This window comes from Bufo bufo, chromosome 2 (assembly GCF_905171765.1).
Source record: "Bufo bufo chromosome 2, aBufBuf1.1, whole genome shotgun sequence".
Lineage (NCBI taxonomy): Eukaryota > Metazoa > Chordata > Amphibia > Anura > Bufonidae > Bufo > Bufo bufo.
In genome coordinates this window covers 230,643,412-230,661,205 of record NC_053390.1, presented here as the reverse complement: position 1 = coordinate 230,661,205, position 17,794 = coordinate 230,643,412, and the positions used below count along the sequence as shown (strand labels likewise).

General features: G+C 40.9%; 1 protein-coding gene across 14 annotated transcripts in view; it reads left to right on the top strand.

The window, feature by feature from the left end:
• The window catches only part of RIMBP2 (RIMS binding protein 2), a 573,825-nt gene that overhangs the window by 432,491 nt on the left and 123,540 nt on the right, over positions 1-17,794 (top strand). For all 14 annotated transcript variants that reach the window (XR_005776163.1, XM_040416249.1, XM_040416247.1 and 11 more), the window contains 2 exons: positions 7,686-8,156; positions 8,552-8,698. Coding sequence is in view for 13 of the 14 variants with exons in the window: in XM_040416249.1 (XP_040272183.1) it covers positions 7,686-8,156; positions 8,552-8,698 (618 nt within the window). In the remaining variant the exon portion in view is untranslated. The remainder of the gene's footprint in view (positions 1-7,685; positions 8,157-8,551; positions 8,699-17,794) is intronic.

Below are 17,794 nucleotides of genomic sequence, written 5' to 3'. Positions count from 1 at the left end.
GTTGCGGGAAAAGGTGCGGGTGCGTTGTGGGAACATGCGCGATTTTTCCACGCGAGTGCAAAACATTGTAATGCGTTTTGCACGCGTGTGAGAAAAATCGGCATGTTTGGTACCCAAACCCGAACTTCTTCACAGAAGTTCAGGCTTGGGATCGGTGTTCTGCAGATTGTATTATTTTCCCTTATAACATGGTTATAAGGGAAAATAATAGCATTCTGAATACAGAATGCATAGTACAATAGGGCTGGAGGGGTTAAAAAAAAATAATAACAATTTAACTGACCTTAATCCACTTGCTCGCGCAGCCCAGCTTCTCTTGTGTCTTCTTCTTTGCTGTGTGCAGGAAAAGGACCGGTGGTGACGTCACTCCCGTCATCACATGGTCCGCCACATGATCTTTTACCATGGTGATGGATCATGTGATGACCGGAGTGACGTCACCACAGGTCATTTTCCTGCACACAGCAAAGAAGAAGACATAAGAGATGCCGGCTGCGCAATCAAGTGGATTAAGGTGAGTTAAATTACTTATTTATTTATTTTAACCCCTCCAGCGCTATTGTACTATGCATTCTGTATTAAGAATGCTATTATTTTCCCTTATAACCATGTTATAATAATGATCGGGTCTCCATCCCAATCGTCTACTAGCAACCGTGCGTGAAAATCGCACCGCATCCGCACTTGCTTGCGGATGCTTGCGATTTTCACTCAACCCCATTCATTTCTATGGGGCCTGCGTTACGTGAAAAACGCACAAAGAGGAGCATGCTGCGATTTTCACGCAACGCACAAGTGATGCGTGAAAATCACCGCTCGTGTGCACAGCCCCATAGAAATGAATGGGTCAGGATTCAGTGCGGGTGCAATGCGTTCAACTCACGCATCGCATCCGCGCGGAATACTCGCCCGTGTGAAAGGGGCCTAAGGCTGATTTCTTATCATGTTTTTGTCTTACATTTACATACTTACACATTGGGAAAAACATGAATGCAAAAGCATAGTACACCTAGCTTTTCCATCCTGCAGAGTCCAGCAAAAAAAACATCTACAGGTGAAACTCGAAAAATTAGAATATCGTGCAAAAGTCCATTTATTTCAGTAATGCAAATTAAAAGGAATTGCATTAGTGCAGCTTAAAATTAGAATTTTGTGAAAAGGTTCAATATTCTAGGCTCAAAGTCTCACTCTAGTCAGCTAATAATCCATACCCCCTGAGCAAAGGGGACCTCAAAATTGTGACTTTGGGGTTTCATAAGCTATAAGCCATAATCATCCAAATGATAACAAATAAAGGCTTGAATTATCTCGCTTTGCATGTAATGAGTCTCTCATATTAGTTTCACCTTTTAGGTTGCATTACTGAAATACAAGAACTTTGCACAATATTCCAATTTTTCGAGTTTCACCTGTATATAACATGTTTTTTTTCACCATGGAACTCTATGGTGACTGATGCCACTATGTGGCATCCATCAGAGGGGTTCGTTTAAACTTTATATGTTTTATGTATCCTTTAAACATAAGACAAAAACATGATGTGAACCCAGCCTTAAACAGCTTGGACTCCAGAATGATAAATGACAGTATACCTACTCTGATACATTGTATCACCGAGATGTGTGCAGATATGTTTCGCTCACAGAGGATAGCCTAGATTGCAGACAATAGCATTCATCTTTCAGCTGAGAGGAAGACACAGGCTAGGTTCACATGGTGTATTCTCTGAGCTGAAAAAACCCCTCATGTAGAATCTGCATAGTGTTTTGTACATGTGGTTTTTATCTGACACAGTTTTTGCCACAACTTTCATTCCTGGCCATTTTCAATAGGATTATACACGCGGATTCCGCACAGAATCATCGATGTGATTTTTTAAAACTGCCAAGGGAAAAAAAGTACTGTATGGACAAAAATGCCGATTTTTCATTGAAATCAAATGGAAAGTTCTGAGTGCGGTTTGGTTAGCATTTTTTTGCACGGAATCCTTGTCAAAATCCTCGTCCAAAATACTTTGTGTGAACCTAGCCTTAGTGTGCATTCACGTATGCGGCACAAACTCCAGTAGTCTGAGGAACAGACTACCAGAATTTACCGTATCCAATATAGTCATATACTGCCGCACAAGGAGGAAAACCTAGGGTGTATTCACATACAGTATGCAGGTCCAATAGTCTGTTCTGGCAGAGGAACAGACTACAAAGTTTACCGTATCCAGCACAGCCAGATACTGACACATAACGCCGAATCCCCATTAGCTATAATGGGATCTGATGGGGACCCAGTTGGTTTCTGGCATAAATCTCAGCCTTCGGCTCGACAGATAACATCCATGCAGCATTTTTTGTCTGTCCGAAGCCGGCATTTACAGTATGACAAAACTGGCCAGATCCATGTTGGATCCTATTATAGTCAATGGGGATACTGGGATGGGAGGCAGTATCCGGCTATGCCAGAACAGACTACTGGAGTTTGTGTCGCATTTGTGAACCTAGCCTAAGGCCTCTTTTACACGACCGTATGGCTTTTTCAGTCTGTTTTTCACTGATCCGTAGTTCTGTTTTTTATTTCCGTTGTGTTTCTGTTTCTGTTCCGTTTTTCCGTTCCGTTTTTCCGTATGGCATATACAGTAATTACATAGAAAAAATTGGGCTGGACATAAAATTTTCAATAGATGGTTCAGCAAAAACGGAACGGATATGGAAGATATACGGATGCATTTCCGTATGTGTTCCATTTTTTTTGCGCACCCATTGACTTGAATGGAGCCACGGAATGTTATTTGCGGGCAATAATAGGACATGTTCTATCTTTCAACGGAACGGAAAAACGGAAATACGGAAATGGAATGCATACGGAGTACATTCCTTTTTTTGCGTAAACATTGAAATTAATGGTTCCGTATACGGAACGCAAAAAACGGCCCGTAAACAGAAAAAAAAACGGTCGTGTGAAAGAGGCCTAAGGGAAAGGTTTATGAAAACAGTCTTTAAAAAACAAACTCTTTGTTGCCCATAGCAACCAACCACAATTAAATTTTTTAACAAATAATACAATTTTTCAGTTTTTCTTTTAGACAGTTAGTTTCATAAATCTCCCCTTAAAGGGGCTGTCCACCCTCCATCATTGTAACTATACCCAGGGGTGTGCTGTGCCCCACTGCTTTGTACCAGTGTCCTGACTCCGTTCAACAATATTATTGTCCCCAGCCTGTAAATTTCCAGATGCAGCCAAATACTGGCCTCAGCAGTGATATGTCCCCAAGCAGCAGTGATATGTCCCCAAGCAATTGGGGGAAAAAAAACATAATTCTGCCATAGTTATTTTTTTTATTACGCCATTTACTATGTGCTAAAAGTGACAAGACATCCTTATTCTGTGGGTCAGTATGATTATGGGATACCAAGTTTGTATAGTTTTTATAAAGTTTTGCTACTGACACCCACAACCTTTTTATATTTCTGTATGAGCTGTAGGAGTTGTTTTTTTTTTTTTTAGAGGACCAACTATACTTTTTACTGGTACCATTTTGGGCTTTGTACAACTTCTAATCAATTTTTATAAAAAAAAATTCGGGAAAATAAATTTTCAGATGCGGAGATATGGTTTACTTTTTTATTGTTTATTTATTGTTTATTTTTATATGCAAAATTGGGGAAAAGGGGTAATTAGAATTTTGACTATTTTTGTTGTAGGGACTTTTCCTTAAACTTTTTTTTTTAATTTCTTACTGTACATTTTTGTTCCTGTTAGGGGACTTGTACAATTGTTCTTCTGAACACTTGACCCATAAACTGCAATCAATGGCAACCATTCAGAGCCCTGCAATTTTACTGCAGGGCTCCAATTGCAGGACAGAGGGAGCCCCCTTCCTCTGTCTAACCACACAGATGCCACAGTTGCTATCGACAGTGGCATGTGAGGAATTAAATTACTGGGATCGGCATCATCGCCGATCCCTGCACTGCTGACTGGTGTATTATGCCTCCAGAACTCGCCATGTATGAAGCGAGCCCGCACTTTGACACACTCCATACAACCTCTTAACGCTTATGACGTACAGTACATGCACGTGATATAGTATTAAGGGCTTGAACTCAAAGTACACTGTCGGAAAATGCAAAAAGAACACCTGGAAAACAATGCAGTTGAGCTGAGTATAAACTGCTAGTGGTGCTTGGTCAATGAACTCACAACCAAGGTGGGGCACCCTCTATTGTGGCTATCATAAGTACTAAGACAGAACTTGCTTCCATCACTGAACACTATTGTTTGCCAGTGTCATGGTGTGGGGCGCCATCATCTACCATGGCCCTTCCCGGTAGGTATTTGTGGAGGGAACATCCTGATATCAGTCCTACTGCCTTTTTGACTCAGGAGACATGGTGCTCCAACCACATAATGCCTGCCCACACACTGCCCGTACTACACAACATGCTCTTCAGGGATCCAGCAGCTTTCCTGGTCAGCTTGATTGCCAGATCTCTCCCCCATCTATAATGTCTGGGACTGGATGTTGCAACGGATCTCCAATGTTCAGCAGTCAATATTTACCTGAATAACAGATCCAAATTGAAAGAGCTTGGAATGACATACCACAGGAGGATATCCATCATCTGTATGACTGTTTTCATGCCACCCAATACTTATGTGACTGTGCCTCAAACTTCACATTAAAGGGGTTGTCTCACTTCAGCAAATGGCATTTATCATGTAGAGAAAGTTAATACAAGACACTTACTAATGTATTATTAATATCCATATTGCTTCCTTTGCTGGCTGGATTCATTTTTGCACAGTATAGAAAAAAGCACCAGCTCATGTGGTCTCAGCCACCAGAGAGGCCAACGCTTTTTCCTATAGTGTACAAGCACGACCACCACTGCTCGATTGCAGGGTGGTCTGTAACCATAGAAACGAGCAGTGGATAATGTGATGGGAAAATGAATGAAGCCAGCAAAGGAAGCAATATGGATAATAACAATACATTAGTAAGTGCTTTGTATTAACTTTCTCTGCATAATAGGTGCCACTTGCTGAAGTGAGACAAGCCCTTTAAGTTTTCCAGGTGTTCATTTTTCATTTTCCGGTATTTTATATTCATTAGAGAAAATTTTCATGTGGATTTAAACCTATGGATTGAAAAGAGTGAAATCAATTGTGAAAATTTGCAGTTTTTCTGCAACAGAACGAGCATGCTTGAGATTTGAAAATCTGTGGCATGCTCGTTTTTCAAGACATATTTTTTCTGCTACCTGTGGATGGGATCTTGAAACCCTATCCACATGTATTCAGCAAATGTATGGCAAATCCGCCAAGTCTGGACCCAGAATTAAGGTAAAATAGGAAGAATACCTGGTAGTTCTTAAAGGAGTAGTTTAGGACTTTAGTAATTATAACCTATCCTTAGGATAGGTCATCAATATTGGATTGTAGAGCCTATCAGCTGTTCGAAGGAGCTACAATGCACTGGAATATACAAGTTAATGGAACTGAGCTTGCAGTACCTTTCCTGGCCACTACACAAGTTGTTCTGCAAAAAGCTGATCACTGGGGTTGCAGGCAGTCGATACAAGCAAAATAGCAATTTCTGACAGAATATGCACTTAAAGAAAAGCAAGTGGCCCCAATAATCACAGGACAGGCCTTTTACTCAGAGCACAGTACACATATTAACCCCTTTTACACCCCTTTTGCAATCCTCAGTACACACGCATGGAGCAGTTGCAAGGTCTGTCAGGCTAACTGGGTCACTGTCTCTGGTCACCACCAACTTCTTAGTATCAGGTTTAGGCCAACTCATATTATAGTCTCCAGGCCAGAGGTGCTCAATGCCACTTTGCATTATTCAGAGTGACCCCATCCAGAACATACACTCACTCCAGCATGCCCAGCTAGTGACAGCAGTCCAGAACAGGTCCCCTGTGTAGGCGTCAGTCCATAACTGCCCCATCGGATCTCAGGGTCTCTACTTCTCTGAAACATGGATTCTCCTCACAGATAACTAATAATAGCAGCTGTGCTTGGCGATGTAGCTTTCTGAGTGACTGATCATGAGGCGCTCTATCCTTTCTTAGTTATCACCTGGCCCCGTACAGGACGCAACTCATGCAGCACAACGCTGATGTGGCCACGTTTGTCCCCTGACCTTAACCATGAGTCATCAGAACAGGCCACCTGGTTCCATTACTCCATTGTCCACTTTTGATGCGCGTGTGCCCGTTGTAGGTGCTTTTAGCAGGGCAAGAGGTCGACATAGTTACTCTGACCAGTTGCCAGCTACGTAGCCCCATACATAACGCGGTGCAAGTACCTTTGTATTATACTCTATGTATATGTGTGTATATATGCTCTTTTATGGGAGCAGACCAGATGGATAGCCTTCATTCCCCATGCGCATCAATGAGCCTTGGGTGCCTTCTCCAGTTTTCCTTCTTTGTCCAACCACTGCATACTGAGAACACCCCACATGAGTTTCTGTTTTGGAGATGCACTGACCTACTGTAGTTTAGAGATTACAGCTCCTGTCAAAGTCACTAAATTCTATAAAAGGGATCTCCAGGCTAGAATAAATATTGGTCAGTAGTTTCAGTTGCCAAAACGTGTCAACTTGTAATATACTTTATCTACCTATGAAATCTCATTTGATATATCAGAATGCTAGTTACATAATAGCATCCACTGCAACAGAAGTTCCTTATGCTCTCATCACATCCATGACTCTGCTCTACAGTCTTCTAGTCCGGAGAGTCTCAGAGGTCATCATCAGCATTCTAATTTGGATGGGCGGTTTCTCTGAGTTCCCAGAAGCCGTCCCCAAGTAATGGTGTATGCACTCTGTCCAGCCCTCGTCAGAAGAATGCCGAGCAGAGCCATAGATTGATATGAGCGTAAGGAGTTTCTGCAGCAGGATTATGTAACCGGCATTCACAGGGAAATAAAGTATATCACAAATTGACATGTATAGGCAAACTGAAACTACTGACCAATACTTAAGTCAGCACCAAGATCCCATTTAAGCTTGCTCCTTTTCTTGCTTCCAGCACATCAACTTCAAGAACTGACTGTTCACTTGCTGCCTTTGTCACAAGTCAATTATTTTTCACTTCACCTTTCAGTGTTTTTTATGCTCTGGCTGATCAGTGTTTACTGCTATCTATGTAATTATAGCTCATTATCTGATGACTGGATTTCTAGAGGGTCTTAACAAGCCCTCTAGTGGCGAACAAAGGGTATAAACCCTTCACCTTGCTTATCAGTATAGTCCTTTCCAAATGATGACATTGGTTTTGGATTTACCCCAACACAATTTACTGGCACCAAGAGCCTTTTATATTCCCCATACTTTTCTCACTGGTATGAGATTTAAGTGCAATCATGAGTGTGAAATGGCAGTAAGTAGTAGAAGAGCTTTTAGATTGACACTGTAGTGCATATTTCCTACTCATGGACAAATCTTTTATATACAGTACTGTTAAAATTATAAAAAAAAGTATAAGCCTATACTGCTGTCAGGGCATGATGAAGAGCCAAAGGTTGGAGACAATTGACTTAAAATGTATTATCTATTGCGCTGCGCCATTGTTTTCTAGTAAATCTACAGATTTGCCATTGATATTAATGAACCAATATTCTAGCTAGTTTTTTTGCCTCTTAACCTTCTATTTTGTTGTCTGTAAACACAGGTGGCAGAAGTTGTGTTTCCTGCAGCAGAAAACATTGTAGTGGACCTCATGAAAATACTCAATTTGGATGCCAATGAAGTTACAGTGAGGACCTTGTCAGCCCAAGGGGAATCTGAAGACTCATGCACTGCTGTCATTCCATCTGATTTATTGATGACTCCAGCACAACAACATCCAAGGACTATGTCCACATGCAAGCCATTAGCTACGGCTGGTGTATCAGATACCAAAGATGAACATGTATGCCCACACCGAAAACTGGATGATGCTTGGGACCATTCCCATATAGTGTCACCCATCCACGGGCATACACTGGAACCTCCAACATCAAATTTTCATAGTCCAGGTCATGGTAGAAGGTCTCCGTCTCCTCAGCGGATACTTCCACAACCTCAAGGTGCACCTATTTCTAACACAATGGCCAAAGCAATCGCAAGAGAAGCAGCGCAAAGGGTTGCAGAGAGTACCAGGGTAATGTATGCATTCACTTTAGACATGCTCTTTTAGCTTTTTTTCTTTCATAATCTATGCACAGCTTCTAAGGAAAAATATCTTTGTACATGGAGTTTGACAGAACCTGTATGACAGCCATAAGAGAGGAGCAGGCAAAGTATCTGTATCACTAGAATTGATGTAATCCACCTTATTTCAGGGGGTGAGCTTACTTAGAACTTCACTCATCGTAAAATATTCCTGTGCGGACAGTTCTGACTCATGCTATGGATGGGCTTTTCATTTCCATGTCCTTAACATTTTCTGTCACTCTAGTTTCCATATTTGTCCAGGCATCCATTAGTTAGCAGGATTAGAGGGTGCAAATTATATCGTACATTTGCATATGTTAATTTCAGTTTCACCCACCTCAGAATGAGAAGAGGAACCTGTACAGTGAGAGGAGCAATGCAGTACATGATATCTCAGATGAAGAAGAGGATGGCTATGATTCTCCACGGATCAAAAGAAAAGGGGCTTCTGTTGATGAGTTCCTGAAAGGCTCTGAGCTTGGTAAACAGGTACTTTTTGAAGTTTTCTACATATGCTAAAATACTGAGAAATGGGATTAAATATCTGTTATTCCCTATGATACATTTTTATTTGTGTTAGCTGCAAGCTGGACCTAAAATGCAATGTATACAGGGGTGGACTGGGAACTTAAAGTGGCCCCATGTTGTAGGTGTTTTCAAATTGACAGAAGGCAGAGCAACGCAATTCAGCCGGGACAACACAAGTAGGGCCAGCAATACTGTAATCCAGCACACAATACTGCCCCTGCAGAACCAGATACCACAGTGGAGCACAAAATACCACCACCCTCGCTGCAGTAGAATTCAGGAGGGCACCTGCAGCCAATGGCCAGGTCCATAAGAAACTGATGCTCCTACATTAATTAATGTTGAGAACCTCAGATCATTATGTGCCTGGGCAGTGACCATGAGAAGGGCTCAAGCAGCCCCCCTGGGCACTAGCCCACCATAAAATTTACCTCTATGGCTAAAACCCGGTCTGTCCCTGAATGTATATCCTAGAGGAGTAGACATGTGTGATACTGCTTTAAGTGTGATTGTTGGTTCTCTATCACCATTGATAGACACAAACGCAAAGGCACATGGTCAAGGGGGCCCAATGCACAGCCCAAAAAAAGCGTGTGAGAAGCATCTGAATTTTATTTACCCAAATAAAGTGTATTATGACTATAGTGGTTAGTAAGAAGCACATAACTATTGGTGTGTGGGTTATTGAAAATTGAGACCTGCGCTCCTGAAATTAGGTGCCAAGTTTGGGGCTTGTTACAATCAATAATTATATAGAAGAAATATCCATGGCACATCAGACGAGACAATTTGGTCTTCAGCCCCAGCGGTAAAAATCTATGGCTGAAGGCAAAGTAGTCTTGTGGTAGCAGTCCAGGCACCAGAAGCCTGCTTCACTTTCAACCCCAGGCTATTACCTCTGAAGAAGGTCTTATGTGGCCGAAATATCCAGTTTCATATATGGCACATAACAGGTAGAATTTAGTGTTAGGAACCCGTCTTACAGAGATCGCCTTGACGTGCGGCAGACGGGCTCAAATAATTTTGTACAAAATGATTTGCCAAGCATCTCTAATTTATAAGTATAGCTCTAGCAATTATTATGCATTTTTGTACTTTATTTGGTTTGCAGAGAGCTGTTGCATTGAATGTTTTGTTTTACAATGAATCTTAACTACTATACCTGGATCAGACCTGAAAATTTGCACAAATAAAGCAAAATTTTCACTTTAAAGGGATTGTGCAGGCAGTATATATTGATGACCTATCCTCGCGTTGTCTCCCTTACAGTGGCGGCATAGTGTCATTACAAGTACTTGCTTCATTCAAGTGAATGGAGCGAGTAGATATATAAACCGTTTTTTAGTAGAGTAGTGTCTGGTTTATTGCTGTTTAGTATGTGACTATATTATTATCTTAATATGGCACTAGGGTTTGTTTTGTCCATGCACCTTCACTATCTGTTGTCCCACTAGCAGACATTGTGTGTCTTTGCACAAGTCACAATATGTTTTGTACTTGGATGCACATCATTTTGAAATCTGTTACGTTATACCACCATTAGCTCCTGAGGAACTCTTCCTTGTAGGGTGGAGGGAAATGAATCCGACTTTGTCCATCTTTCAACTTATAGACATTGTTTATCTATATGATTTATTCGTCATTTTCATGTTTTGTTACAATCAGTTTTTTGTCTACTGCCACTTTAGTCTGCCCTGCCCACTATCTTGTATCACTTCTTACATTATTCTCCCTGTAATAGATTGATCTGTAGGGGTTAACAGTATAGATTCTGGATAGTGGGATCTTATCATGGTGGGCATCCCGCTGTTGACAGAAAAATGTAGAGACTACTTAGAAACAAGATCATCTTTTCCTCATGAGTGTACAGTATCTGCCGAGTCTGTGTGCATACACCATAGTATCTTGCTATATCTTTTTTAGCTTTTGTGTTACTATTAAATTTTATTGGATAGTTATTTTCTGTGATTTGCTAAATTCAGACGATTCGATGATATGACACTGTTCTGTCTGGTGGCTGCCTGGCCAGTGCCTGTGATTTATAGAATATTGTAAACAAAGGACTAGTGATTTTGTGATCTGTGCCTACAAAGTTGTGGTAGGTTTCCAGTACCAGAAATTGGCCTATTTTGTCTAGAAAGCAAAGGTCCATTTAAATTAATGGAAGTGTGCTTAGAATATTGTGCCACATTTCTTTAAAAGAGTTGTCTGGTTTCCTATATTAATGACCTATCTTCAGCATAGGTTATCAATATCAGATTGGTGGGGGTGTGACTTCCAGCATTCCTGTTGATTAGCGTTGTAAAGAGAATGCAGCACTCGTGCAAGCAATGCCTTCTCTTCACTGTTTACCTGCTCGTCTTCGACATTACAGCAGTGAACAGGAGTAATTGCAGCTGCTCTGTCCCATTCCCTCGAATGGGGTGGAGCAAAACTATAACTGCTCTTTCCCATTCAAGTGAATGGAACAGAGGAGCTGTAATTATACCTGTTCACTGCTATGATGCCAATGGTGAACACAGGACGAACGCTGCATTCTCTTCAAACAGCTGATTGGCTGGGGAGCTGGGAGTCGAACCCCTGCCGATCTGATATTGATAACCTATCCTGAGGATAGGTCATCAATGCAGGAAACCAGACAAATCATTTACTGTCAGCAGTTTCAAAGGGGTTTTATCTCTCAACAGAGGCCCTCTGGTTTAGGTAATCAGAGAAGACAGACCAATGCCACCTTCTCACATGTACACATTTGGAAAAAATTGTTGGTAGCCTTCCGTTAAAGAAAGAAAAACCCACAATGTTCACTGAAATAACTTGAAACTGACAAAAGTAATAATAAAAATTTAAAGAAAATCAGCTAATTGCTTTTGAATTGTGTTTCAACAGAATAATAATAATAAAATAAAACTAATCAAACTGGTCTGGACAAAAATGATGGTACCCCTAGAAAATATTGAAAATAATTTGACCATAGGGACATGTTAAACTAAGATGTGTCCTGCAATTACCATCACAGTAGTCTTCAAACTTGTAGTCAGTCAGTTTGATTATTTAAAGGGTGAAAAGTAGTCCCTGTGCTATTTGGTATCATGGTGGTACCACACTAAACATGGACCCCAAAAAGCTAAGGAAAGAGTTGGCTCAGGAGATTAGAATTTTTTTTATAGACAAACATGTAAAGGCTATAAGGCCATCTCCAAATAGCTTGATGTTCCTGTTACTTCAGTGGTACATACTATTCAGAAGTTTAAGGTCAACAGGACTGTAGCCAATCTCCCTGGATGTAGTCACAAGAGGAAAATTAATGACAAATTAAAGACACAGATAATATGAATGGTAGCCAGAGAGGTCAGAACAACTTCCAAAGAGATTAGAGATGAACTCCAAGGTCAAGGTACATCAGTGTCAGATCGCACCATCCGTCGCTGTCATAGCTAAAGTGGACTTAATGGGAGACGACTCAGGGGGAAGCCACTGTTGAAAGCAAATCATAACAAAGTGAGACTGGAATTTGCCAAAACGCATGTTGACAAGCCACAAAGCTTCTGGGAGAATGTCCTGTGAACAGATGAGACAAAACTGGAGCTTTTTGGCAAGTCACCTCAGCTCTATGTTCACAGACACAAAAATGAAGCATACAAAGAAAAGAACATTGTACCTACTGTGAAACATGGAGGAGGCTCAGTTATGTTTTGTGGCTGCTTTGCTGCATCTGGCACAGAATGTCTTGAATCTGTGCAGGGTACAATGTAATATTCAGACTATTAAGACATTTTGGAGCAAAATGTACTGCTCAGTATCAGAAAGCTTGGTCTCAGTGACAGATCATGGTCACGGGTCCTCCAACAGGATACTGACCCAAAACACACAGCTAAAATCATCCAAGAATGGCTAAGAACAAAGCATTGGACTATTCTGATGTGGCCTTCTCTGATCCCTGATCTAAATCCTGTTGAACATCTGTGGAAGGATCTAAAATGCAGTCTGTAGCAGTGCAGTTTGTCACGAGAAGTGGGCCAAATTACCTGTGGACAGTTGCAGAAGTCTCATTGAAGGGTAAGGAAATCGCTTGATTGTAGTGATTGCCTCAAAAGGTTGTGCAACAAAATATTAAGTTAAGGGTACTATCATTAGTCAGGCCAGTGTCATTAGTTTGGTTTATAAATTATTCTGTTGACCCACAATTCAAAGGCATTGTCTGATTTTCATTAGTTAAATTTTCAGTAAATTTTTATTTATTGTTACTTTTGTCAGTTTATTTCTGTAACCGTTGTAGATTTTTCTGTCTTTAACGGAAGGGTACCAACAATTTTGTCCACATGTGTATGTATTAAGAAATTGTATTGGCTAGGTTTCTCAGTCTTCACATACACCACAGACCAGAATACTCATATATTTTTGACCTGCTTTCTTTGAGTTGAGTGAAAAGTCAGATTCCTGATTGATTTCTTCTACAAAAGCATGCCTTGGAATTATGATAAGGACCACAAATAGATAGTTAATTCAGATGTAATGTGTAAAACATCTGCCTGTTAAAACATTTATTGAGAATAAGCAATTGGGAAAAGGGAAGCTTAATTGGTGGTAAATTATCATGGTAGTAATTGTGTAATTCAATTAGGAATATGTAACATTTGTCAGGATTTTAAGTAGAGATTAGTCACAGCATCATGATGAATTTGATTTAGAAATGAACTGTTTGACAATCAGATTTACTGATAGTGGTGTTGGAAAATTATATTACTAGAACATCTAGTACCTTTGTTTCTGGGGAGCAGCTTGATATTTAGATGCAGACAGATGTCACTGGAATTACATGAACTGGAGGCAACTATTAAGTTATCATGACCTACATTAAAAGACATAGCAAGCTGTGTACATAAGTGTACTGCGAAAGTCAGGCGTTATGTACAGAGTGCCAGGCTTGAAACTGGAATTTGAAGAGGAATTCTACTATTCCCCCTCATTGAAGCTGAACCCTGCTGGCACTACACTACCATGAGCAGCTTCTACACCCACCTATTTTCTCTTTCCCTAGAATACTACAAACCCTTGCAGGCAGTGTCTACCTCTATACCAGTCTGTCACTCAGATAGTTCATTTTTTATTATACTTGGTGTTATATATGTATGTAATCCATTATAATATGTACAGCACCCTGGAATTAAGGGTTCTTTAAAATAAATAATATTTAGCTCATTAAAAACAATGGATATTTTTTATTCTCATTTAGTTGCTTACATTTTTGGATTCTTAGCGCTACATGCACTGACTTTATTTGTCGACGCTGTTTTTATGCACAATAGTTAAAGGGAACCTGTCACCGGGATTTTGTGTATAGAGCTGAGGACATGGGTAGCTAGATGGCAGCTAGCACATCTGCAATATCCAGTCCCCATAGCTCTGTGTGCTTTTATTGTGTAAAAAAAATGATTTGATACGTATGCAAATTAACCTGAGATGAGTCCTGTCCCTGAGATGAGTCAGGGACAGGACTCATCTCAGGTTAATTTGCATATGTATCAAATCGTATGGGGACCGGATATTGCAGATGTGCTAGTGGCCCTCTAGCAACCCATGTCCTCAGCTCTATACACAAAATGATGCTACTTTCCACACATATATGTGCTGTGATTCATTTAAAGGGGTTTTTACGAGACTTTAATACTAATGACCTATCCTCTGGGGTACTACGGCCCCAGAGAAATATGAGCTTTTAAATTTATGCAAATGAGCCATTCAAGCACCAGGTAGTAGGCTTATGCAGGTCGAGCACTGCTCCAGCGACGTTCCCTGGTGCTCGACTATGACGGCCCTCTGCTTTTAATCATGCCCACCTTTCCATTAGATTGACAGTGCTAGACCTTTCTGGTCTAGCACTGTATCCCGCGCCTGTGCACGCCCTTTGTAGAACGACATGTCAGAGCTTTCAGTGGCACCACTTCCGGGTGCAGTGACATGACGGCGCATTGTAAATATTCACTCGTTGGATGAAGATGAAGATGTGTGCACACATCATTCTACAAAAGGGAGTGCGCAGTCGCATTTGAGGCAAGAGATCAGGCAGGCTGTCCCAGCATTCTCTGGATCCGGCATTGCCAGACGGTACCGGAATGCCTACTGGCCCCATTAAGTATAATGGGGTACGGCGGAGTCCCACCTGCTACACAGCAAATATGCCAAGAATCGGCAGAACAAAAACTGCAACAAGCAACATCCAGCAATGCCGGATGCAGAGCGCTTTCTGCCGGAACATCCTGCCGGATCTCTTGCTGCAAATGTGAAAACTGGCCTAAATCAAGCTACACCCTGGATAAACATGCATATGAGTGAAATAATATATGTGATATTTTTTCTTAAACATAATATACACACATATATGTGACAACCCTAAGAACAAAGTGACTCCAATTGTGAGAATGCCATGGTTCCGTGTGGAACCCAAATGTCTTGTGAACTTGGGTTCGGTTCCAAGGTACCACTTGGAACCGAACCCGAGTTCAGGAAAAGGTTTTTAACAGTAGGAATAATTTTTTTATGTTATTACCCGAAGTCTAGGCTTATCTGAGCCAATACATTCTAATACTGTACGAAGCGCTCGCTCTGTACAGTATTCAAAAAAAGTTTTATGCGAATCGACTTCGGATGTTACAAATCTACTTGTGAACAATGGCCTTGATTTATCACACCGTCACTCCGGAATTCTGGCATCAAAAATTTGCAAAAATACTGTAGGGCTTTTCCAACTTTTTACACTCAATTGCGCAAAATGTTGCGACTTTTTGCATTTTTGCACCACTCACTCCAGTTTTGTAATGTGGGTGGAACAGTGGGTGTGGTTAGCAATGTTAATGAGTTTCACTCCAGATTTATCATCGAGAATTTTTTTAAAAGTCGCAATCTCACTCCAGGAGGTGGGTGGAGTAGGAAAACTGGAGTAGCTTCTCTAGACAAAAGTGTTAGGTTTAAGGATAAGACAGATTTATCAAGTAACATGAGACATTTGATAAATGTAAAAGTACTCCAACGCAGACTCAAGAAAAAATGACTTCAAATTTTCCCCTCATGATAAATTCCCCCTACTGTGTCGAAATAATGCAGTTATTACGTTAATCTGTACCCAGTGATAACTAATGGGAAAAAAAAGAGAAGAAAAAAGAGTATTGGTATGCAAGAATTTGTTTTGATGGGACACTATTTCTTATAGTATCCTGTAAATAACAGTTTCTCGTTAAGGACTCTCAGGGCCAAACTTTGTAAAGTATTGGAATCATGTCTGAGTAATTGAGGAACTGGATCCTCCCCGGTGTTGGACTGTATAACTTCAAGAACAAAATCTTTTAACCACCTTCCCCCGGGCTTACCTGCATGAGATTGTAAGGCGAGTGCTGCCACAGTTGATAAGGTCTTCTGTTTTCTTGCTGCTGTCAAAATGATGGACACGTGTTGTTGGTCTCTTTTCTGTAATTCTTGCGTAGTGTGATCTACATAAACAAATCAACATACACTACTCACAAAATTTTTTGGATTTTTGGAGTTTCAGGATGAACCTGAAATGCACTCTAATCTTTACAGGTGAACTTAATGTGACCTTCTCTAAACTTTTGAATGCACATGTCGTACTGTTCAATGTTTCAGTACTTTTTGCACAACTTGCTTTTCTCTAACAAGGAGCTTAACGGCAAAATTCACAACAGGTGTTTGTTAGATAATTCACACAATACATTTCCTGATTTAATTAGAATTGGTATTTAAACAGTCCTCCTCATCATGCTGTTCATGTTTTGACATCATGAGACCAAGACGATACCTAACAGTTGATCAACAGTACCTCGCCATTGCGAGGCTTCAAGCAGGATGTTCTCAGATGCAAGTGGCCACTGAGCTTAGAGTGTCACAGAGTGTCATCACAGGTTGCAACAGACATACAGAGAGACTGGAAGAGTCACAGAAAGGCATAGAAGTGGATGTCTTTTGGCCACATCCCACACTGATGACCACTTCATTGTGAACAATGCCCTGCGGAACCGGATGATGAATACCACACAACTCCAGGCACATTTAAAGGGGTTTTGCCAGTTCAGCAAATAGCATTTATTATGCAGAGAAAGTTTCTATGGTTACGACCACCCTGCAGTCCAGCAGCATGGCCGTGCTTGTACACTATAGAAAAAAAAGTACCAGCTTACGTGAGCTCCCACGGTCCCAGAGAGACTGGCACTTTTTCTTATAGTGTGCACCACTGCTGGATTACAGGGTGGTTGTAACCATGGAAACAAGCAGGTTAAAATGTGAGAGAAAAATGAACCAAGCCAGCAAAGGAAGCAATATGGATAATAACAATACATTAGTAAGTGGCTTGTATTAACTTTCTCCACATGATAAATGCCGCTTGCTGAAGTGAGACAGCCCTTTTAGACCACCCCAGGTCAACTATCAGTGACTGAAACCTATGTACATATGTATACACGCTTAGGCCTCATTCACACGAACATATTTTCGGGTTGCATTTTTTACGGATCAAATTCAAACCCATTCATTTCTATGGTGCCACAAAAAAATTTGGACAGCACACATATAGCATCCATTTATCATGTAGAGAAAGTTAATACAAGGCTCATACTAATGTATTTTTATTATCCATGTTGCCTCCTTTGCTGGCTGGATTCATTTATCCATCACATTATACACTGCTCATTTCCATGGTTACAACCACCCATCAATCCATCAGTGGTGGTCGTGCTTGCACACTATAATAAAAAATGCCAGCCTCTGTGGTGGCCCTGGACCATGGGAGGTCTCGTAGGCTGGTGCTTTTTTTTATAGTGTACAAGCACAGCCATGCTGCTGGAACGCAGGGTGGTCGTTACCATGGAAACTTTCTCTGCATAATAAATTCTATTTGCTAAAGTGGCCAAACCCCTTTAAGGGAGGTAAGAGGCACCCAAGTGTCATATCAAAACATTCAAAACCGTTTACATCAGCCTAGTCTGCTTGTTAGATGACCTGTAAAGGTACCTGATCACACCACCAGGCAAAGGCGTCTTCGTCTTGCAT